Raw genomic sequence first — 24,509 nt, forward strand, 5'->3', positions numbered from 1 at the left:
AAATTGGTCAGCCACCTGGAATATATGTTAAATGACACTAGTAAAGTTGTTCTTATTACTAAAATTGATTGGATTCCATTACGTTTTAATGTCTCCCCAATTTAAATCTCTAGACTATGTAATACATCTTGTCAAACGCTCCTGACATATAGATACCTGCTGCACAAGGAAGAATGCCATACATTAATCAACGAGTCAACTTAGCAAATCATCATTTTAGATTTTATAATTTTTTTTTTTGGAATTTCACACAGAACACACGTTTCACTCTGTAACCTAAAAATGTTTATGATAATTTAAACTAAATTCATGCCATTTTATAGAACACATAGTATTGCATACAGGCAATTTTCCACTATCTGTGCCCCTGGAAGAGGCAGAGCCACAGATGACTTAAAACAGAATTTTAAAGCTCTTTTAATGCTAATCCAAATCACTGGTATTTGACTTAAGATGCATTTTATTTTTTAACTTTTTCACTGCATTTTGCTTAGGCTTATATTAATTATTTTGTGGCCCAAAAGCTTGACAAATGTCAGGGCTAAGGGTGTCTGGAATTAAAAGTGGGAAATTAAATTACCGGTAATTGAAAGTTGACCATTTAAAACGTGCTTATAAACCCATCATCAGGAGGATTCTCTAAGAACTGTATACAAGAGGCTGCTGTTTCTTCAATGGATTTCGACCAGCCACCAAGATTTCCAGCAAAGTAAGGAAGGATGCTAGCAGAAATATGGTTAAAGTAAGATACCTGTTTCAAAAAGAAAGTACAATATTTTAATTTCTTATTGACTTGGAGCTTTTTCAAGCAAGGATCTGAGTCTTGCTGGTGTAGGGGAGACTAAGACCCTAATCTTCTGGGGTACCATCTGGAATAGATGATCTGAAAGGATGACCTTAGGATTCCCATAGTGTGGACACAAATTACAAGATTACAATTAATTAGGACATTGGGTAAATTAAGAGATTTTTCTCTATCTGGCAGAGCCAATTAATCACAGACGTTTCATCAAACTTACAATGCATGAGCTGCTGTCAATAGCATGGATGAGAAATCCGGCACATATGATTTCACTTCTGATGTACTGTGGAGACGGGGGCACTGACGGCAAAATGACCGACTTCACTGCCACTGTGTAAGTGTTACTGAAAGAAGACATTTTCTAAGCTCTTGTGAGAAATAAAGAATAGTTGTTAGAAAATAAATCCCTATAGTTAACCCAACTTATTTATACAGGTAGAAGTGAAACTATGAAGGCCCAGATCTTCTAGAGGAGTGGTCTCATCAGAAAACACTCTCTAGGCTACATTCAAGGTAGGAAATAGTGTTTTCTGCCTTAGAATTGCATATACAATGCTTTGTGTAACTCCATGAAGCTGGAGTCAACCACCAACTGCAGTTTTATTGTGCCCTACAGGGTTGTAATTTCAGCCTCTTTTCCTTTTTAAATTAAAAAACAGGCCGGGCGCAGTGGCTCATGCCTGTAATCCCAGCACTTTGGGAGGCTGAGGCCGGCAGATTACCTGAGGTTGGGAGTTCGAGACCAGCCTGACCAACATGGAGAAATCCCATCTCTACTAAAAATATAAAATTAGCTGAGCATGGTGGCGCATGCCTGTAATCCCAGCTACTTGGGAGGCTGAGGCAGGAGAATCGTTTGAACCCGGGAGACAGAGGTTGCAGTGAGCTGAGATTGTGCCATTCCACTCCAGCCTGGGCAACAAGAGCAAAACACCATCTAAAATAATAATAATAATAATAAAAACAATACCCATCGTTGTTAAAAGAAAAAGTCTCAATAATAGAGAACCCTGTAGGCTACAAAATAAAAATCTTCCTCCAGTCCAATTGCACTCCCATGCTATACTCCACCCTAGAAGTGACCACTCTTAACACTTTATTGTATAAAAATAAATGTATAAGAATGACATTTATATAAGCAAATGCACACAAAATTTTTTACATAAATATCATTTTACAAATATCGACTACAATTTGATTTTTCATCTAGCAATAAATCTTTGGAGGTGTTTCTCTATCAGTCCCATTATAGCTGCTTCATCCTTTTTAATGATGGTACAATACTTTGCAGTATGGATCTACCATAATTTATAAGATGGATTTTCCATTTGTTTCTAATATCTTTTGACATAATAAATGATATGACACTGAACATCTGTTAATACTCACATGTGTGTGGGATTATTTGGGACACTTCCTCTTAGAAGCTAGCTGCCATGCTTTGAGCAGTTCAGTGTACATGGAAAAACCATGTCTGGGTCCTCTGATCGACAGGCCGGCTGACAGCCAGCCATGGTGGATGTCTAGCACAGTCAAGCCTTGCTGAATTCTAAACCAATTCCCGGTGTCTTATTTGGCTTTCACTGCATTTTTACTAATCATGGGATGTTTCGAAGGTTTACTGAATACCAGTTTTACATCTACATAGGAAAAGGAACTACTTTAGGATTCTTGCATTGTACTTTGCAAATAGCTGGCACTTAATAGATGACAGTTAATTTTTACAATAAGAGCTAAAGATTCATCTAGGTATAATTCAAATGAACATAATTCAAGAGCAGAAATATCTACACAGACTTACTTATTTTCACATCAACTTTTTTTTTTTTTTTTTTTTTTGAGACGGAGTCTAGCTCTGTCGCCCAGGCTGGAGTGCAGTGGCACCATCTCAGCTCACTGCAAGCTCCGCCTCCCGGGTTCACGCCATTCTCCTGCCTCAGCCTCCCAAGTAGCTGGGACTACAGGCGCCCGCCACCATGCCCAGCTAATTTTTTGTATTTTTAGTAGAGATGGGGTTTCACCGTGTTAGCCAGGATGGTCTCGATCTCCCGACCTCGTGATCCGCCCGCCTCAGCCTCCCAAAGTGCTGGGATTACAGGCTTTCACATCAACTTTTAATTTCTATCCTATACTATGAAATAGTGATAGAACACTTGAACTGCATATACTCACCCATCCTTGAGAGGTTTTCTTCGTGATATGAGTACTACCAAGTCTTTGGGTTTGTCATCATTCAGCACAGGACAGGTGATGTGACACAGCTGATCATCTTCACTCACCCAGTCTATGACTTCACAGGACCTGTGTATATAGAACAGTGAAAAGCAGCTACACTTTCTACCTGGTAAGGCATTCACTTCCTTTATTTGCTTATATAATCTCATTATTGGTATCCTTATTTGCCCCTTCAGCTCACCTAATCATCCCCCTAAAAGCCAGCATTATTGCTCAAGTGTGTCCTTAGAAGAGCTCTTTGAGGCTGGGCACAGTGGCTCATGCCTGTAATCCTAACACCTTGGGAGGTCGAGGTGGGAGGATCACTTGAGGCCAGGAGTTCAGGACCAGCCTGGGCAAACTTGCAAAATCTTATCTTTACAAAAAAAAATTTTAAAAACTAGCTGGGTGTGGTGGTGCATGCCTGTAGTCCCAGCTACTCGAGGGGTTGAGGTGGGAATATCACTTGAGCCTGAGCGGTTGAGGTTGCAGTGATCCATGATTGTGCCGCTGCACTCCAGCTTGGGTGACACAATGAGATCCTATCTCAAAAAAAAAAAAAAAAAAAAAAAGCCACAACAAACAAACAAAAAACACAAGAGCTCTTTGATCAGAAGGAATAATTCTGCAAGTGATAGAGGATGGTGGCCATCTGACTTCAAGTTCATAATTCTCGATACTTCAGTGAAAGGCATTGAGCTGTTTTATACAAAATTATTTTTCTCTAGGATCAAGGAAAAACATTGTGAGGACTCGTAAATCATATAGTCAGTCCAAGAAGGATTGTTTATATAGATAAAGAAGTGTGGCATATTGGAAACAGCACTAGCTTTGGAGTCTTTTGACTCCCAGATTGCCACTTACTTGCTACATAAGTTGCGTTAGGCAAGTCATTTTATTTTTTCATCTATAAAATTTAGATAATGATACGTGGGGTTACTGCAAGGATTCAGTGAAAACACCTGGCATAGTACCTGAATCATAGTAGATGTACAAGAAAAGTTAGTTGAATAAGAATTCATTCATTCATTCCATTTGTTCAACTTCAATTTGGCCGGAATGTCAAGTGACAGAGAATAGTGGGAGAAACATTTTTAAAGCATTAACACCAAAGTTTAGGCATTGTTATTCCTGAAAGCTTTGTACTGGTAGAGTATCTATTAAACTGATGCAAGAAAATTGAGAAGTGTTCCTCTTCTCTCAGAATGATTTATTGTGATAGCATTAACCATGACGTATCATTCTGATATGGGAGGTGGGCAGGGAAGTGTTGGATAGAGAAGGGAAGGGTCACTGGTGAGGGCTCCACCCTCGGGCCTGTGCCCACGGACTTAAATGAGGACAGGCATTTCTGTTGTCACACCCCAGAAGTTACCTTTTGGCCACCACACCCCACACCCTGTGCCCATAAAAAACCCGAGACCCTAGCGGGCACATCCAGCCTAGCAGGCTGGATGTTGAGAGGAACAGAAGAGCACACCGCCAGACACCAGCAGACGCTGGCAGGCCATCGATAGTGGAAAGACATGGAATTCGGTCAGGGGTGGTCAGAGGAGAGTCTGGTGGCTGGGCAGCCTGACTCCAGAAGAAGACCACCTTCCAACTCCATCCTCCTTCTGGCTTCCCATCCATCTCACTAAGAGCAGCTTCCACCACTCAAAACCTTGCACCCGTCCTCCAAGGCCACGTGTGAGCCATTTTTCCCAGTACACTAAGGCAAGAATCCAGGATACAGAAAGCCCTCTGTCCTTGCGATAAGGCAGAGGGTCTAACTGAGCTAATTAACACAAGCTGTCTGCAGACAGCAAAACTGAAAGAGCACATCACAACACACACCCACTGGGGCTTCCGGAGCCATAAACACTCAACCCTAGATGCTGCCATGGGGTTGGAGCCCAAAAAATCGCTCCCCGTGACTTAAGCACCTGCATGATCCCTCTAGGGGTTTGAGCAGCACGAAGAAACAAGCCACACCCCTCTCGCAGGCCCTACCAGGAGGATAAGGGAACTCCTCCCATTTAAACTCTAGCATCTGTGCAAATGTAACACATGACCTTAGAGATGTTTCACTTTAGTGGTATTAAATCATCTATTACATGGTATTTCTAAATCTCTATCACAGTGAGTTTTAGAAAATTTAAAGATGAGCCTCTATCTTGTCAAGATTAGGAAACGCTTAACATAATAGGAAGCCCATCTCACCAACCCTTCCATGTCAACAAGGTGGCCATGAAGCCCTGTGGGGTGCTATAGCCGAGGTGGCTGGGCCTCAGTGCAGCTGGTCCCCATCAGTGCAGTTGGCAGGGTGCACAGCTCTGTACTGTGTTCCAGGAAAGGGCCGGGGAGTGGAGGAGATTGGATTAGGGATGCAGGAGACAGGGAGTAGCAGGAGTAGGAGATGTAGGCTAATACGAGCAGGGACATCATCAGGAAGGGGAGCAGGAAGGCATGCCTTTCACCTTGGGGCTCGCACAGCTTGCTGTCTTAGCTTCTCACCAGGGAGGGTTACTTCACAGAGAAGTAAGGAACCGCCAATGAAATGTTGAGAGTAGGCAGGACAAGTGGATAATCACTTCCTCAAGAGCAATGAGGTTGCATATTAAAGTAGAAGAGTGTAAAATTCAGAGCATGACAGACTTGGGTTCCAGTTTGGGTTCCATCAGTTTATTGTCTGTGCAATCTTGGCAAGTCTCAGAACCTCTTAAATGGAAATAATATCGACCTTGAAGTTACTGGTAGAATTACAATAGATGTGGGTAAAGCAGGTCAACTCAATATAGGTGATAAGTGAGTATAATTTTTGTTTTGTGTCTCTCAATATCACCTGATGCAGTATTCTGTCCACAGCAAACTTTATTTTTATTTTAATTTTTGACAGGGTCTCCTGTGTTGCCCAGGCTAGAGTGCAGTCGTGTGATCTTGGCTCACTGCAGCTTTGACCTCCCAGACTCATGCAATCCTCCCACCTGGGCCTCCCAAGTAGCTAGGACTACAAGCATGCACCACCATGTTCAGTTAATTTTTGTGTATTTTATAGAGAGGCTTTCACCATGTTGCCCAGGCTGGTCTTGAACTCCTGGGCTCAACTATCCACCTGCCTCAGCCTCACAAAGTGCTATGCCGGCCCAACTTTTAAAAATACTCTTTAAACAATGGGTCACACATTGGACAGTGGAGATGGACTGCAATATGGAGATCATCTTTTACATGATGTCAAGGTTGATTGAGAAAAATTTTTAAGTTTGTTCTTACACACAATGGGGGTCCCACAAAGGTCGCTTTGTAAAGTCAGACAAGAGACGATAAGCCAAATGTGCTGGACTTCCCACGTGCTTTTCAACCCAAACAGATAAAACATCATGCTCTTCCAGAGTATATATTTTTATCTAAAAGACAACAAAAAAAATTACATTACAAAAGAAAACTGATGCTTTTACTTTAGAAACCATACGCATATATATGTAGTCAAAGACCAATTGCACTAACTAAGGCATCTTATTTCCTGGATGAAATTGAAGCCCCATGGCAATTTCTCTTCAAATACTGGGATGTCTAGAGGTCTGTCCAGGATGCTGTAGTCCCGTGTCCTCTAAACAATATGTGACTTGAGGGTGGGCTATTTAATTATTGCACAACAGTTTTTTTTTTTCTCATGAAAAATGTAAAAACCTAGACCTTTCTCTCTTTGTCTCTTTGTGATGTTTCCCTGCCTCTACTGAGGAAAAAAAAGAAAATATCACCAGACTGCTAGGCAGGTCAGCACCTCATCTCCCTCAAGAGAGCGGAGTCAAGGCTATAGCTTAGGACACTTTCCCAGGATGTCAGACATGTCTTCAAGTGGGCCGAGGGGATCCAGGAACTGAGTCAACCACCTCTAGAACCATCTCAGCCTCTCAGCAGGGCCCCTGGAGCACCATATTTCCTCAGCACAAAGCTTCCTTTCATTTCTGAATCACTGTGGCTGGATCATCCTTCTGAACGGCCAGTTCCTGGTTTCCTAATGCACATTATTCCTTAGGTAAGAGGAGGCATGCCTTGGGGAGCCATTTGACATATACTTAAGCATGAATGCATCTCGTGCTACTCTCAGCTTTTCTTCTACTGTGTTTTTGACAATAATCAGAGATGTGTGTTCAGCTAAGAAAGCATTTCTATCCTTCCCATTTTCTTTTCTCTTTCAGGGTACTTTGAAAAGCTAGTGTTGAAATTTGCTACCTTATAACCATTCCCATGGCAACAAGCTGTGAGAAAACAAACAAATACGGGGTTAGGACTTCACTGCAGGAATCAAGCAGATGGAAAAAAAATCAGGCTGTAAAGGAGAAACCTTTATTTAAATATAAATATTATCAATAAGAGAATGAAGACATGAGAAATTACAAAGCAGCTCAGACACAAGTGATTATTTGCTTATATCATTTAACCTCTCCAGTTGAACTTGCTTCCAAGCTTCCCTTTAAATCCAGCCTGCAAAGGAAGACATGATCGAGGCTGTCAGCACTTATCAAACACCAAGAAAACTACAGATGGGGCTCCAGGTGGCTGGTGAGACTCACCCTACTTAGCATGGGCATGCCTAACTTTGCCCCCAGCACAGGGGGAGTTGAAGGAGGTTCATTGGTGTATATCCAGAGAAATTATCAGATTTATCAGTCATCAAATCAGTGCTTGGTGGGCAAGTGGCTCTAGGATGGGCTGCTGGGGCTCTGCAATCTCAGAGGAGCTGAGGGCAGGTGGCCAGGGTGAACTCCATAGTGCCAGTCCTATTCTGGCCTTGGGTCAGCCATGCTCCATTCTGGTGGAACGAGATGGAGTGGGATGCAATATTGTGCTGAGCACTTATTAAGAGTTGAATTACGTCTCTACCCTTCCACCCCCAAATTCATGTGCTGTAGTCCCAACCTCCTCTACCTCAGAATCTGACCTTATATGGAAATAGGGTTCTTGCAGATGTAATTAGTCAAGATGAGGTTGTACTGTGGTAGGATGGACCCCTAATCCAATATGACTGGCATCCTTGTTAAAAAGGGACATTGGACATAGACATGCTTACAGGGAGAACACATGTGATGACAAAGGTAGAGATCCAGCGATGTTTCTATAAGCCAAGGAGTGCCGAAGACCGCCAGAAAATTACCAGAAGCTAGGAGACAAGCATGGAACAGATTGTCCCTCACAGGCTCAGAAAGAAGCAACCCTGTTGACATCTTGGTCTCAGGCTACCAGCTTCCAGAACTGTGAGACAATAGATTTCTACTGTGTCCACTACCCAGTTTGTGGTCCTCTGTTATAGCAGCCCTAGGAAACGAATACAGCACTTTCCTAGGTGGCTGCTCCTCAGGCTGCAGTCACATGCTTCTGCTTCCTATCATGGAGCCAAATCAAACATCAAAGTAAGTTGTAACCACCACTGAATTCTGCCCTTACAGAGCTCACTCGACTTACGCAATGTCAGGTACAGTACTGGATGAGCAAATTCGATTTTGATCTTTCCCCTAGAAGGTGAGGGAAGCAGAAAGTCCTCATTGCCCTGCTGTCTAAATCAATGATATTGATGCAAACAAAGCAGACAAAGAAATGCAGTAGTTAGTTTTGGTTCTCTTTAAACCCTGCTAAGAAAGACCAGCTTTTGCTTAGTGAAAAAATTTTCCAGGAACAGTTCTCCAAGAATATGAATTACCTTTCACACTTGGGAATATAGAGATTCAATTTATTTATTTATTTATTTGTAACCAACTGATATGGTTTGGATTTGTGATTTCAACCAAATCTCATGCCAAATTGTAATCCCCAGCGCTGGAGCAGGGACCTGGTGGGAGGTGACTGGATCATGGGAGTGGACTTCCCCCTTGCTGTTCTTGTGACAGTGAGTTCTCATGAGATCTGGTTGTTTGAAAGTGTGTGACACCTCACCCTCTCTCTTCCTCCTGCTCTAGCCATGTAGGACGTGCCTGCTTCCTCTTTACCTTCTGCCATGATTGGAAGTTTCCTGAGGCCTCCCCAGCCATGCTTCCTGTGCAGGCTGTGGAACCGTGGGCCAATTAAACCTCTTTTCTTTAACAATCACCCAGCCTCAGGTAGTTCTTTATAGCAATGTGAGGATGAACTAATACACCAACTCAAATGTTTTCTTTATCATTTGATGGTTGGAGAATTTTATTCTATGAAATGAAGCTTAAAGCAAGCAGGCTGAAAATCTGCTGGAGCTTGCTAACATTTTATTAGTGATATCTTTTTTTTTCATTTTAATAAGATCCTTTTTGAATTTGAATTTGAATGTCTTATGCAAATAGTATAAGAGGGCTTTCAATCCCAACACTTTGGGAGGCCAGGGCTGGCAGATCACCTGAGGTCAGGAGTTTGAGACCAACCTGGCCAACATGGTTATACCCTGTCTCTACTGAAAATACAAAAATTATCCAGGGGTGGTGGCACATGCCTGTAGTCCCAGCTACTTGGGAGGCTGAGGCATGAGAATCCCTTGAACCCGGGAAGGGGAGTTGCAGTGAACCGAGATCACGCCACTGCATTCCAATCTGGGAAACAGAGTGAGACTCTGTCTCAAAAAAACAAACAGTACAAGAGGAAACAACTAAAAATTTGAGAATTTTTGTGCCATCTATTGACAAATATGTTTTGAAGACTACACTGTGGGAAAGAGGGCAAAAGTGGTTTTTACAGAAGCCTAGGGGAGCCTTCATTTTCCTTGGAGGTATCTGGAGATGACCACAGGGGCCAAGTGGGTGGGGGTTGGAGAGGCGGAGCTCTGGGCCCAGCCCTCCCCCAGCTCCATGAGACTAGCTCCCCTCTGGTCTGTTTCCCATACTAGGGATCTGTCCTGTGTAAAGGTTTTCAGGTGGTTCGTGTCATTCTGGCTTTCTCCATAATTTTCCCAGTACATCCCCAGGTCTTCCTTAAATAAAAAGCTACTCCTGTCAGGCCAGTCTCCTACTCAATGCTAATTTCCACCAGGAGAACTTGGTGCAAACTACCTACTGCCTAGAAAGCCCTATTTCTCCCTCAGCAATCCAATCCTGACACTGGCTTCAAGGAGGTAAGAATGGCCTCCTCTCTGAAGTTCTCCCTATATAACTGTCTTCTCTTACTTGGAATTGTCTGTAAGAGCTGACTTTTATGGTTTAAGCACTATAATCTCTCACTTGTTAATAAACAACCTTATAATTATTCTTCAGCTGTTTCACGTACCTTTGTGATGTTTCCAAAATACACATTTTGCTCCTTGTATTACTACTACAATTAATTCTATCATTACACATGAAACATGAAATGAATTAAAACCATAAGCCCTATCCAATTTCATCACACATACTACAATCTTAGATTTTTACCATCTAATTTATATTGAAAACCTGGAAAAAACATGATTTTTTTTTTTTTTTAGAGATGAGATCATTTTATGTTGCCCAGGCTGGCCTCAAACTCCTAGGCTCAAGCAATCCTTCTACCTCAGATTCCCAAGTAGCTGGGACTACAGGTGGATGCTGTCAGACCCGGCTTTGAGCAAAGTATGGTTCTTTTTTTTTTTTTTTTTTTATACAGGGTCTCACTCTGTTGCTCAGGCTGGAGTGCAGCGGTACAATCTCGGCTCACTGCAACCTCCGCCTCCCAGATTCAAGTGATTCTCATGCCTAAGCCTCCCCAGCAGCTGAGATTACAGGTGCCCGCCATGACACCCGGCTAATTTTTTATTTTTAGTAGAGATGGGGTTTCACCATGTTGGTCAGGCTGGTCTTGAACTCCTGACCTCAAGTGATCCACCCACGTTGGCCTCCCAAAGTGCTGGGATTACAGGTGTGAGCCACTGCGCCTGGCCAGAAAGTATGATTGTTTTTTGTTTTGTTTTGTTTTTTTGACATGGAGTCTCACTCTGTTGCCCAGGCTTGAGTGCAGTGGCACAATCTCAGCCCACTGCAATCTCTGCTGCCCAGGTTCAAGCAATTCTCCTGCCTCAGCCTCCCAAGTAGCTGGGATTACAGGCATCTGCCACTGCTCCTGGCTAATTTTTGTAGTTTTAGTAGAGACAGGGTTTCATCATCTTGGCTAGGGTGGTCTTGAACCCCTGACCTTGTGATCCACCTGCCTCAGCCTCCCAAAGTGTTGGGATTACAAGCATGAGACACTGCGCCCGGCCCAAAAGTATGATTCGTAACAGACAACTGTGTTGTAAGAATTATTCAACTAAAAGGTGACAGAAAAAATTAGAGTCATATTTTGAAATTAAAAACATATAAGCTGTAAAACGTGGGAGAGAAGAGGATAACTCTTCAAAAACATTTTTTATCAGATTTTTTAAATCAGATTTTCGTCATGAGTATATTCTTTAAGGGAGAAATTCAAATTCAATGGAAATAATGTAAGAATATTTCTTTAACTATACAATATCCTCTAGTAACTATTTACATAATAATTAAGAATTAGTCATTGATAGCTCTCCCACAACACTAGCAAATTTGTTTGGGTATGCTTTGGGCTACACCCTCCCAAGAACTGAAGTTATAATATATTCTACGACTTCACTAAATATGTTCTTTCACTCCATTCCAGACATGAATTTGTTTTTTCCACTGCTGCTCATGAATGCTCAGATCCCAGCAATGATGAAAGAAGCAGGTTTTATAATAGCGAAAGAAAACAAAGTAGTGAAGCATCTTTTATGAGAGATAAACAAATGCATTAGTTAAACCTGTGTTTCTGCATCACTGAACCAGGCAAAGACAGAAACTTCACTGGATCCAAATGGGATAAGGAAGACCTTTAAAGGATTTAACAGTGAGGACAAATAAATCATAAAAGGAAACAACCAAAAACAAAACATTCAGAAGAGGTCAAAGTCAGAGTTGAAAAGAATCAATGAAGTAGCATCTGAATTTACTTAGATTTTAAGGTAAAGTAACAATATAATTTATCATTCAAACTGGAACACCAAGACACTGTTAATAATTATGATGGGACAACAGGTGTAAGCCAGAACTGTCCCAAGAAAATCAAGACATACGGTCATCCTATTTCATAGGCTGCTGCTTCACTGATGATGAAAATCAGTGCATACTGAAATATGAACGTAGCCAAAGTGCTGGCATTAGTGAGCGTCTCTGAAGTGCTAGGCGCTCCTGTGGTCTGGGTGTAATGGTGAGCAGATCGGCCCTCAGAGAGCTTACAGTCTAGTTAACATGGGCATGAGCTTCCGAGGGTCTCCTAATAAACCTCTGAAATTAAATAAAATTAAGATCCAAATGATATATGTCTCTTTAAACCTGATGGCATGCAAAACACTGTAACAGGTCCTGAGAGAGATACAAAGAAGTCGAGACAAAGTCTCTTTCTTAAGAGGTTTATAATGTACTCAGGGAAAGAAGATCATGTGTAAGCATGTGTAAAAAGTTAAATTTCCATGTAAGGCTTAAATATTAATTTGAGGTAGCTGGGGAAGAAATGTCATAAGGTAGTGTATAATTAATTGAAAAATTGTTTGTTTATTTATTTATTATTTTTAGAGACAGAGTCATGCTCTATTGCCCAGGCTGGAATGCAATGATGTGATCATAGCTCACTGGAGCCTGAAATGCCTGGGTTCAAGTGATCCTCCCACCTCGACCTCCTGGGCAGCTAAGACTACAAGTGTCTGCTACCACAGCTGGCTGATTTTTAATTTTTTTGTAGAGATGGGGTCTCATTATTTTGCCCGGGCTTGTATCAAACTCCTGGCCTCAAGGGATCCTCCTGCCTTGGCCTCCCAAAGTACTAGGATTAGTATGTGAGCCAGCACACTCAGCCAAAAAAATTAATTTTAAAGAAGTCATGACTAAAGGAGTTACTAGAAAAAGAAGTTCCTAAGTCAAGTGTGGCAGGAGAGGCTTTATGGAGAAGCAACTGTCCTGATCTAGATCAGGTGGGATTTGGGTAGATGGAGAAGAGAAGGAGGGAGAGACGGGATGTGAGAACCTAAGCTCAGAGGTAGGAGCATGTGGGGCATATTTGAAGGACTCCAAATCAACCAGCTTGTAGGGACAGGGCTGAAAAGATGGTTGCCTCTTATAAACAGTTTCCTCAAAAGGTTTTTTTTAATCTTAAAAGCCGCAGTAGAAGCAGTAGAACTACCACCACCACCAAAGCTTTCATTTGTGATGGGCAATGGATTATTCAAATACCTGGAGGTGTCCTACCTTTTCCACAGTGCTGGTAACCTCCCATCCCCTTTTGGCTGCCAGTTTTTTGAGGGCCTCCACATTGCTGTCACTCAGGGATGCCTAGAATAGAAATATTTTTAAAGCTATGTGTTCAATACATGGATGTGTGATCACATAGTTTCTGCTTAAAAAATGGACACTGTTGGAGGAGGTATGTGTTGAGTCCCAGTGATAATGTTGAGTTTAGAACTAAACTACAGGCCGGGTAAAGTGGCTCAAGCCTGTAGTCCCAGCACTTTGGGAGGCCAAGGCACGCAGATCACTTGAGGATAGGAGTTCGAGACCAGCCTGGCCAACATGGTGAAACCCCATCTCTACTAAAAATACAAAAATTAGCCAGGTGTTGTAGTGCAAACCTGTAAACCCAGCTACCTGGAGGCTGAGGCAGAAGAATCGCTTGAACCTGCCACCTGGAGGCAGAGGTTGCAGTGAGGGAAGATTGCGCCACTGCACTCCAGCCTGGGCGACAGAGTGAGACTCTGCCTCAAAAAAACAAAGAAACTAAGCTACAGCTAACATATAATTTTTATCTTGAACCCTTAATTTAGAATTCAGACAAAGTAACTGTATACTTAACAACTGGGTATCTATCATTTTAGTTGGTGTCCTGAGCAAAGACAGACTACCTTTCAGTATGACTGATAATCAACATGTAATAAGTAAACTTGGATTTCTCTTTACATTTAATGGTTAAAAATATTCAAATGATACTACTTTGTTACTGTTTTTATAAAAATGCAAGCTGGTGGTCACACGTCACGGTGAGATGCCGGATGGGACTGTGCCATGCTTCTGGAACATACCTGACGGCAGAGCATCCTGAGTCTGCAGTTTGGGAACTGTAAGAAGTCAAACAAGGCTCAGCTGCCGACTGGTAAGCAGTAACTGATAGCCTGGTTTCGTTTCATTTTGACATGACTGGCTGATATAATCCACCTTGTCACATAGCCTGTGTAGGCACAACCTAAGCCAGTTAGGCCAGGTGATTTCCATTTTTGTAATGATAAGACTTTTATACGAAGAGCTCCAAATCATAAAACATCACCTGCTTGCTGATATCCCAGTGTATGCAAAGTGGAACTTCTTCTTTGTGGGAAATAACATATTTCCTGGAAAAAAAATTAAAATGTTAAATGAGAGTTTTTTTTTTTCTCTGCATTTAGCACACAACAATAACCATAACACTTTCTTGAACTTCTATCAGCCATGGATATCAGTGGAACAATGTGGAAGAACTATTTCCATAAGTCAGTAATCAGCCTTTGCGGCCAGGAAAATCAGACCTTCTCTTTTTCTGTTATGTGGGAATAGAGACCCAGAGAGGGGCTCTTATATAATTTGTCAGATTAGCGAAGACTCCATAAAATCATTACATCTTATGTTCCTTACCTGCCTAGGCGAATTCTCTTGCGTGCAATAGCTCCCCGATAGCGTCTAAAATCATCCTTTAATCAAAAACAAAATAAAATAAAATAAAATAAATCTCTACTATCTTAGTGTTATAATCCTTAAGTATCCTTCTCCTAAATCAGTCAAAAGGGCTAACTGGGATGTGGCATCTCTCCATGAACTGACTTCATCAAGTCAGAGCCTCTGTGCTGAATCCACAAAGGGCAGTTGCACTGACAAAGGTGTAATCTTTCCAGTTATTTTCTTCCTTTTTCAAAAGTGGAGATTATTAACATTTCTATTACCAGAATTGTACTCAATTCTCACTACAGAGTTTTCAGAAAAAATTAAGATTGGCGATCAGGTAAGTTCGGGATGAGGGAAAGATATGGTTCCCATGAACGTGGCACAGCATCAAGAGCTAGAGGTAAGGAAGCGAGAGAAGAGACCCAGAAATAGGACACAGAAGGTGACATCCTACCCACAGCAGTGTGTGGCCCAGTAGAGGTGAGGTCTTCAGGGCTTTCATTATTTGAACAAATGATCAGAGTGCTCGCAGAGGGGAAAGCAAAAGAAAAAAGCCCACTTCACTTTGTGATGCTGAAAAGAGAAAAAAACCAAAGGCAAAGAGCCAAAGAGGTTGTTGCTGGTGGCGGGAGATTCTGGGTAGAGCTCTCTATTCACAGGTCTGGCTATTGAACCTCGTGACTGACCTTTGAAATGGGCTGAATTCTGGGAAACGTGATGAGATTTTCCTTATCATCAGCAGCATTGTAAATGAGAAAAGCACTGTTGATGTGACGCCCTCGGCCCTCAGCCCATTCCTGACAGTCAAAGGCCTCCACGCGAACTCCAACTTCAACACTGTGAAGGATGACGCAGGGCGGTGGGCAAAGAGGATCTCGACCCATTAGGCCCTCCTTGCCCACTGCCGCCACCTCCTCCAAGCAACAGGAGGATAAGGGCCTGGGTTTTCTTCTTTGTTATCAGCAAATCTGTGCAACTATTAACATCCATTTTCAGGCCAATGGGCTGCTTTTTACAAACCCCCAAGAGCATTTCCATTTTACTTCCCCACTTTCAAGTGGGAAAAAGGCCAGAAAGGGCTTTATATACATTCATGAACGTATTGTGGCAATGTGGGGGAGGGCTTAAATTGTGCCAAAGTTAAGTTTTCTTCCCTAAAAACAATAATTATGTAATTAAAAAATAAACACTGCAATTAGACAGGAAACACAGATATTCTTTTTACATTTAAAAAGAAAAAAATACTAAATCAAATCTTTTCATTGTGTACCAAGAATAATAAAAATAACTGGGAAGTGGTTTGGATTTCATGGTGGTAATACCAGGTCCATTATGAGTTGATTGACCATCTAGTCACTGGGACTAGAAGGAAAAGTTAATAATTATGCAGGGATGACAGGTACAAACCAGGTCCAACTTGGGCCAACTGGGACATACGGTCACCCTTATAAGACAAAAACCAGTCTGTCACAATTTACTAATTGTGAGAAGGCCCCAAGCAGAACAAAGGGTTAAACATGTGTCCATGGATTTTGAAAATTGCATGAAAAAAAATGGAATTTTGTTAAAGTAGTTCCTATACTCACCTCCAGGCTGAAATTAAAAATTACATTTGTGCAAGTTTAAATTTCTTCATAGCAGTCTAAGGGCTCACTTTACCAGGTCTGAAATGTATTGTTGACAATGGCAGTGAAGACAAGACGATCTCCAACTGTAGATGGCCCCCGGAACTTAAACATATCTATGGACTTCAGAAAGGGATGTGCCCAACACAGGCGGCTGGAGAGACAAAGGGAGGGAGAGAGAAGAAAGCGATCACTCGTTCATTCATTGAACAAATACAAAGACAAGTCTTCAACCTATTTTCTAAATAAGCATTTCTTTAAACTTGACTGAAATAAATAACTGGCTTATGTGTGTTGAGGGTAGGTCTGCACGATACCTGCCAATATCTTGGGAAATACCGGGTCCCCGGGTAGTGGGGTCTTTACCCAGATGTTGATGCTTCTACGCCTCTCGTAACAGTCCTACTCTTGTCTCATTTCCTAGGGAAGTCCCTTGGAACAACAAACCAATGCTTTTGTTCTAATTTGAATTATAGTCATCCGGATAGCTCATGACTGTAGTCTCAAGAAGTTGTGATCCGGGTTGAAGTGGGGCCCAAGTGAAGGCAGGTGTCCTCACACAATTCCTCAGCTTCACAGTTAATCAAATTCACCCACAGATCAAAAGACAAGATTTTCCCCCCAGAAAAGTTACCTGGATTGCTACATAAAGCCTGAAAGGCTAGGAGATACGCATTTTATGATTTTTGTGTGTATGACATGTTGAAATAGTTATATATATTTAATTTCAGAAAGGTACTTCCATAATTTTCTACATTTTAGATTCCCACTGTCATCATTCAATTACTCTGTGCCAACACCAAGTGAACAGATGCTGCCATAGTTATATTATAAGCCTTTACAAAGAACATGTTCAATTGCTTTACTGTCATTAAGAATGACAATCTCATTTTAAAAACAAACTCACTTATTTGTGCATGATTTTTAGAAAGGATAACTACAGGTTTCTAACTATAGTCATAACTATAGACATATCAATAATAAATTTATTTTAATTTGAGGGAAATACAACCTTAGCAATTTTCAATGGTTATGAAAATTGTCAGAAGGGCAGATCCTATTCAAATGCATTTCCAGGGTACAGAGTGTTCCCTAAAGTTGCTCAATTACCTACATCTTTCCATTAAGAATAAAATAACCTTTTTGAAATCGAGGAGTCTTTAAAAGTATTCTAGGCCAGGCACGGTGGCTCACGCCTGTAATCCCAGCACTTTGGGAGGCCAAGGTGGGCGGATCATGCGGTCAGGAGATCGAGACCTCCTGACAGGGTGAAACCCCATCTCTACTAAAAATACAAAAAATTAGCCAGGCGCGGTGGTGGGCGCCTGTAGTCCCAGCCACTTGGGAGGCTGAGGCTGGAGAATGGCGTGAACCCAGGAGGGAGAAGCTTGCAGTGAGCAGAGATTGCGCCACTGCACTCCAGCCTGGGCGACAGAGCAAGACTCCGTCTCAAAAACAAAACAAAAAAAAACACACAAAAAACCCAAAAAAGTATTCTAAATATTCTCTTTCTTCTTTTCCTATTTTTCAGTTAATTCTTTGCCCATAATTATTTTTAACCAGCACCTTTTAAAGTCAGACCTAACTGTAAATTGTCTTTGAAAAGGTTTGTAACTGACTGACTTTATTTATTTACTTATTTATTTATAGAGAGGCTGGAGTGCAGTGGTATGATCATAGCTCACTGCAGCTTTGAATCCCTGGGCTCAAGTGATCCTCTCACTTCTACCTCCCAACTAGCTGGGACTATAGGTGCACACCACCACACCAGCACATTTTTTTGTAGAGTCAGGGTCTTGCTATGTTGCCCAAGCTTGTCTTGAACTCCTGGCATCAAGCAATCTTCCTGTCTCGGCCTCCCAAAGTGCTGGGATTATAGGTGTGAGCCACCATGCCCAACCTAGACTGATTATTTTTAACTGTGAAGCCTGTCTTTTAGTTCTATTCTGCATTTACTTTGTCATAAGCTATCAAGACAACGAGTTGTAGTTTCATAAGATCAATATTCATAATTCAGAATAAAGTATTAAAACTGTCATCTCATTTTTATTTTTGAACCAAATATTTCAACATTCACCTTCAAACAAAAGGACAGATTAATCCTAAAGTAAGCAAGTAAATGATTTAGAAATCATTATAAAAGGCAACATTTTCCTCAGTCTTTTCCTTGACTTCTTGAGTAGCCCAAGAACTGGATCTCAGTCCCTTTCTATTTTCTCCTCACTGGTCCCAAAATCATATGCCGAAGGTCAAAACCAAGAACCTTGCAGAAATAGTAGCCACCGTCTCCATCCAAGCCATAATCTGGCCACCGAATGTATTTCCGTGATGGTTTGCGTGGGGTGGGAGGACCAGTTCAATGCTCTGAACAGAGGTGCCCCTTGTGGAAACCGCTCCTTCCTCTTCATCAAAAAGGAGATCTGAAAGGTGGATGTAAACATTAATGATGGTGGAGTGAACCATAGGCCCTGGGGCTCCAGCTTTTCCTTCCCAGCAGCACATTCAACTCGGATTTATAGAAAAATTAAAGTGTTCTCAAAGGCTTAAGACTGAGCAAATTGACAGGTTCTACACAGTGACTCTTAATGGTGAATATTTGCAGTGAATTGGGTTAAGATAACATCAGAAAGGGCCTTTAGAGATCGTATTCTAGCCTATAAAATAAGTCTACTGGAATGTTGATGGAAAGAATGGTTACACTGAAACTTGAGTTGTTCGTGGTGGGGTAGGGACAGATCAGGACAGGAAGGGGCAGAAATGTTGGGGGTGATGGATATGTCATTATCTTGATTGTGGTGATGTTTTCACAGGTGTAAACTTCCGTCAAAACTTATCAAATTGTATGCTTTAAATATGGGCCATTGTTTGTCAATTATACCACAATAAAGTTGTTAAAAATAAAGGAATCTGAGCTACGAAGGACCAGAGACACCAGAAAGCTTGAAACACTACCTTTAGAATGGAAATATGGCCTGCTGTGGAAACTGTTTGTAATGATTGCAGTCACAAGCAGGAAAGACACACTCTGTTATACTTCTTCAAATCCTTCTGCTTTCGTTTTTTTTTTTTTAGACGGAGTCTCACTCTGTCATCTAGGCTGGAGTGCAATGGTGCAATCTTGGCTCACTGCAACCTCAGCCTCCCAGGTTCAAGCAATTCTTCTGCCTCAGCCTCCCGAGTAGCTGGGATTACAGGCGCATACCAGCATACCTGGCTTATTTTTGTATTTTTAGTAGAGATGGTTTTCACCATGTCGGCCAGGCTGGTCTCGAACTCCTGACCTCAGGTGATCCGCCCTCCTCGGCCTCCCAAAGTGCTGGGAGTACAGGCGTGAGCCATCGTGCCTAGCCTTTCTGCTTCTTTTGAATATCTGCTCCATTTACTAACAAATTGGTTTTTACTCTTAACAATGGAGAAATCTGACTGCAAAGCAGTAAAATGTATTCAATTATGCTTTTTGCATCATGGAGTGAACCACCAGCTAGGTTTCCAGCTCACATGCTATTGTTGGGGACCAGGGGGAAAGGATTTACAACTTGGGGCACCATCCTGGCTGTACTGTCAGAGGCAGAGCTGAGCTTGCAGTGTGAGAGGGAAGATACACCCAGCAACTGTTGGTGCTCTCAGCACAGTCTCCACTGGTGATCCGGAAGTGTAGTCACAGAAACCCTTAACTCCACTTCCTAATATAATTTTTAGATTTATCATTAATTGATGGTCTCTTATTTTTTCTTTTTCTTTTTTTTTTTTTTTTTTTTGAGACGGAGTCTCGCTCTGTCGCCCAGGCTGGAGTGCAGTGGCCGGATCTCAGCTCACTGCAAGCTCCGCCTCCCGGGTTCACGCCATTCTCCTGCCTCAGCCTCCCGAGTAGCTGGGACTACAGGCGCCCGCCGCCTCGCCCGGCTAGTTTTTTTGTATTTTTTTAGTAGAGACGGGGTTTCACCGTGTTAGCCAGGATGGTCTCGATCTCCTGACCTCGTGATCCGCCCGTCTCGGCCTCCCAAAGTGCTGGGATTACAGGCTTGAGCCACCGCGCCCGGCAGTCTCATTTTTTCTTATTTCCATTGATCATTTCAGTCCCCAGCTTAAAATAAATGAGTAGCTACCCATTGTTTTCATATAAAACCCCAAATCCTTCCCACGGCCTGCAAGCCCTGTCTTCCTGGTCTGGCCTCACTCTCCCTCGCCCTTTGCTCCAGCCACACTGGTCTTTTTTCACTTCCTGAGGAAGTATTATCTTCAACAACAGGGCGTTCGTCACATCCCTGCTATCTACAGCAATCCCCCTGGCCACCACCACCTGTGTCTTCAATTTCACTCATACTCTGTGGCCCCTGCTTGGTCATCACTTCCTCAGGGGAGCCTTCTCTGACCTCCACAGCTCAACCTCACCTTCAGGGTCTCCCGAAGGATCTTTCTTTCATGGCTATAGTTTTATGTTATTTGTGTGCCCTTTTATTATGTGACCCACTAGATTCTAAGCTTTTTGGTGCAGGGACTATGGATTTTTAAAATTCTCATATAATTCCTGAACATAGGTGCTTAATAAATATTTATTAAATGAAATGAATGAATAAACAACTTAGCTGATTTCCTTAACATTCATAGTCCTTACTCTCAATAGAATATTTTTAGGTAATAAAATGGTTGTACTGACACTTCTATCTGCTGTTGATGAGAGTCCCCACTGGTCCCCATTTTTGCTTAGAAGTATCAGACACTCAACTATTTCCAGTTTGGTGGGTGTGGAAGAGTATCTCATGTTGGTTATAATTTGCATTTTCCTGATTACTAATGAGTTCCAACATCTTTTTACATGTATATTAAGCATTCTTGTCACCTCTTCATGAAATGTCTCTTTATATCATTTGCTTCAAATATTGGTTGTCTCATTTCCGGAGATTTTTTTTGAATGTTAGACATTTCTCTCCATTCTCCACATCTCCTAACCTCCCTTACACATTTCCCATTTCTTTGTCTATCGGGCTGCATTCTAGTTAACTCTATCAGATCTATCTTCCAGTTCCCTGTCTTCTCTGCTGTTTCATTCATTCACTAAGTTTCAAATTTTAATTATTATATATTCTTTTTTATAGAAATTGTCTTTCTTTGTTAAACCTTCTAGGTTATCATTTTTTTTGTTGTTCTTGCATTATACTCTTGATACTCTTTTAGTTCTTAAAACATATTAAGCCTCTTACTTCATCTTACTTGATAAATTCATTATCTGCTGTCTTTGTGGGCCTCGTTCAGACTTTGTGGGGCCTGGTGTCACTTCCAGATCTTGGTGCCTTGCTTATTTCTGTCTCTTATGATTTCTCACTAGGATCTCATATTGCTCGGATCTTTTTCTGTGGAAATTCTTGAGAGCTGGCTTTAAAGTCATTTCTTCACAAAAGAGCTGTATTTGCAGTTGCAGATCACCTGGGGTCCTACAACACGGCACCACTGTACACTAAAGTTTCCTTGTTCTGTTTTAGCCCAGACAGGTCATGTGACTTCTGAGGATCCAAATCTGCATGAGGATGCACTTGTGATTGAATTCTTAAAGGGAAATTTTTTTTTTCCCCATTCTACCTAAGGCTAAGGTTCTCTGGAGGGTGGAATTTTTCTAGTTGACTCACTGAGGGAATCACCTTTAGGAGGTTCCAGCACCAAGGAAGGTTCCCTGATCCAACCTTCTCCCTCACATGGGCCCCTCGTTTTGTCTCCTGAGCCCAAGTAAGTCCATTACACACAAGCTCTATGTCTTCAGGCACCTGCTAGGTTCTCCAGAACAAATGCCAGCCCCAATGCTTCCTTGCAGTGCTGCTTTTGTGTTTTCTCACCATTTCTGGACTTCAAAGTTTTCTCTTATTTTTCTGCTGGCTGAGATGTGCTTGCAAAGATGTTTGTAAATATTTTTCCAGAAATATTTGGTTTTACACAACAATGAATCCACTATATTGCTAGAATCAAAATTGAATCACTTTCTAAAGTGATATTTAAAAGAAATATGCAATCTTAATCCCTTCCCATTTCTCTCTCTTTCTAAAATTGATTTTATTAGAAGATGTTTTATACATATCCCAAACTAGTATTGATTGAGGTTGTTTTCAGGCTAATGTTGCTTACTCAAACGGTACATTTTTTGTTTAAAATAAATTAATACAATTACCTGACTTCAAATTATGCTACAGAGCTATGGTAAGCAAAACAGCATTGCACTGGCATAAAAACAGACACATAGACCAATGGAACTAGAACTAGAACTGGGAACCCAGAAACAGATTCACACACCCACAGTGAACTCATATTTGACAAAGGTGCCAAGAACATACATTGGGGAAAGGACAATCTCTTCAATAAATGGTGCTAGGAAAACTGGATACTCATATGCAGAAGAATGAAACTAGGCCACTATCTCCTATGATACACAAAAATCAAATCAAAATTGATTAAAGACTTAAATCTAAGACCTCAAACTATAAAACCATTACAGGAAAACATCGGGGAAAGTCTCCAGGACATTGATCTGGACAAAAATTTATTGAGCAATACCCCACAAGCACAGGCAACCAAAGCAAAAATCAACAAACAGAATCACATCAAGTTAAAAAGCTTCTGCACAGCAAAGAAAAGAATCAACAAAGTGAAGAGACAACCTACAGAATGGGAGAAAATATTTGAAAGTTATCCATCTGATAAGCAATTAATAACCAGAATATATAAGGAGCTTAAACAGCTCTTTAGGAAAAAATCTAATAACCTGATTAAAAAATGGGCCAAGGATTTGAATAGACATTTCTCAAAAGAAGACATGCAAATGGCAAACAGGTATATAAAAAGGTATCGACATCACTGATCATCAGAGAAATGTAAATCAAAACTACAATGAGATATCATCTTACCCCAGTTAAAAATGCCTTTTATCCCAAAGACAGGCAATAACCAGTGCTGGAGAGGATGTGGAGAAAAGGGAACCTTCATACACTGTTGGTGGGAATGTAAATTAGTACAACTCCTATAAAGAACAGTTTGGAGGTTTCTCAAAAAACTAAAAACAGAACTACTATCAGATCCAGCAATCCCATTGCTGGATTCACAACCAAAAGAAAGGAAATACTGAAGAGATATATGCACGTCCATGTTTGTTGCAGCCCTGTTCACAATAGCTAAAATTTGGAAGCAACCTAAGTGTCTATCAACAGACGAATGAATAAAGAAAATGTGATACATATACACAACAGAATACTATTCAGCCATAAAAAAATGAGATCCTGTCATCCGCAACAACATGGATGGAGCTGGAGATCAGTATAAGTGAAATAAGGCACAGAAAGACAAACATCGCATGTTTTTACTTATTTGTGGGAGCTAAAAATCAAAACAATTGAACTCATGGAGATAGCAGAAGCATGCTTATGAGAGGCTAGGAAGGGTAGTGGGAGGGTCGGGATGGTTAATGGGTACAAAAATATAGTTAGAAAGAATGAATAAGACCTAGTATTTGATGGTACAACAGGGTGACTATAGTCAATAATAATTTAATTATGTATTTAAAAATAACGAGTATCATTGAATTGTTTGTCACACTTGAAGCAGTGGATACCCCATTTTACATGATGTGATTATTGCACATTTGTATGCTTGCATTACAATATTTCATGTATTCCATAAATATATACACCTACTATGTACCCACAAAAACTGAACTGTGTGTGATAGTGATGGTCTCTGAAGGTGAGACGTGAGATGGTAGGCAGACTTACTTTTTAATTATATGCCTTTTTATGCATTTTGCATTTTTTACCCTGTGCATGTACTATCTCTTTAAAAATAGTTTTTAAATAGTTATAAACTAAAAAAATTAAGAGAAGGCCTTATGAGAGACATTGTAAAGACTCAAATATAAAGCAGCTCCTTCTTTTCTGAGGGAAAACTTTAAAGAGAAACCACTTACTTCCTATGAAGACACATACAGTATATACTGGAACCTGTAGAGGGAGGTGCTAGGTGAGGTTATACATACACCAGCATCAGCTATGATATGTATGCAGAAATATATTGAGTTAGATGACTTTGGTGCAGAAGTTTGCTTATTTGGAGTTAGTTTACAACCAATGAAAAAATAGGGTTTTCCCAGGTTCAGAGAGCAATTCAGGTTCACAGTTCCGGTTTGGGCTAAGTAAACAGACCTGACCCTTTCTGCTGGCTTTGGATGTTCTTAAAGTACTGTGTCATCATCCTGCTTTGACAACTTTA

The 24,509-nt window shown here is 41.2% G+C and overlaps 1 protein-coding gene across 6 annotated transcripts in view; it reads right to left on the reverse strand.

Moving 5' to 3' along the window:
- Nucleotides 1-208: 208 nt before the first annotated feature.
- The window catches only part of ACOT12 (acyl-CoA thioesterase 12), a 66,290-nt gene continuing 41,989 nt past the window's right edge, over nt 209-24,509 (reverse strand). For 3 of the 6 annotated variants that reach the window (XM_009208704.3, XM_017959713.3, XM_009208710.4), the window contains 11 exons: nt 18,529-18,685; nt 16,300-16,419; nt 15,327-15,477; nt 14,614-14,669; nt 14,270-14,333; nt 14,028-14,063; nt 13,201-13,284; nt 6,269-6,402; nt 2,975-3,103; nt 1,020-1,146; nt 209-751 (listed from right to left, as the gene is read on the reverse strand). In XM_009208704.3, coding sequence (XP_009206968.2) covers nt 602-751; nt 1,020-1,146; nt 2,975-3,103; nt 6,269-6,402; nt 13,201-13,284; nt 14,028-14,063; nt 14,270-14,333; nt 14,614-14,669; nt 15,327-15,477; nt 16,300-16,419; nt 18,529-18,685 — 1,208 coding nt within the window. In that variant the 3' untranslated portion in view covers nt 209-601. Of the gene's footprint in view, nt 752-1,019; nt 1,147-1,727; nt 2,443-2,974; nt 3,104-6,268; nt 6,403-13,200; nt 13,285-14,027; nt 14,064-14,269; nt 14,334-14,613; nt 14,670-15,326; nt 15,478-16,299; nt 16,420-18,528; nt 18,686-24,509 lie in introns of those variants that run through there. The other 3 variants (XM_003899882.4, XM_009208708.4, XM_009208706.3) reach the window with 3 other exon arrangements.

Source organism: Papio anubis, chromosome 5, assembly GCF_008728515.1.
Source record: "Papio anubis isolate 15944 chromosome 5, Panubis1.0, whole genome shotgun sequence".
NCBI lineage: Eukaryota > Metazoa > Chordata > Mammalia > Primates > Cercopithecidae > Papio > Papio anubis.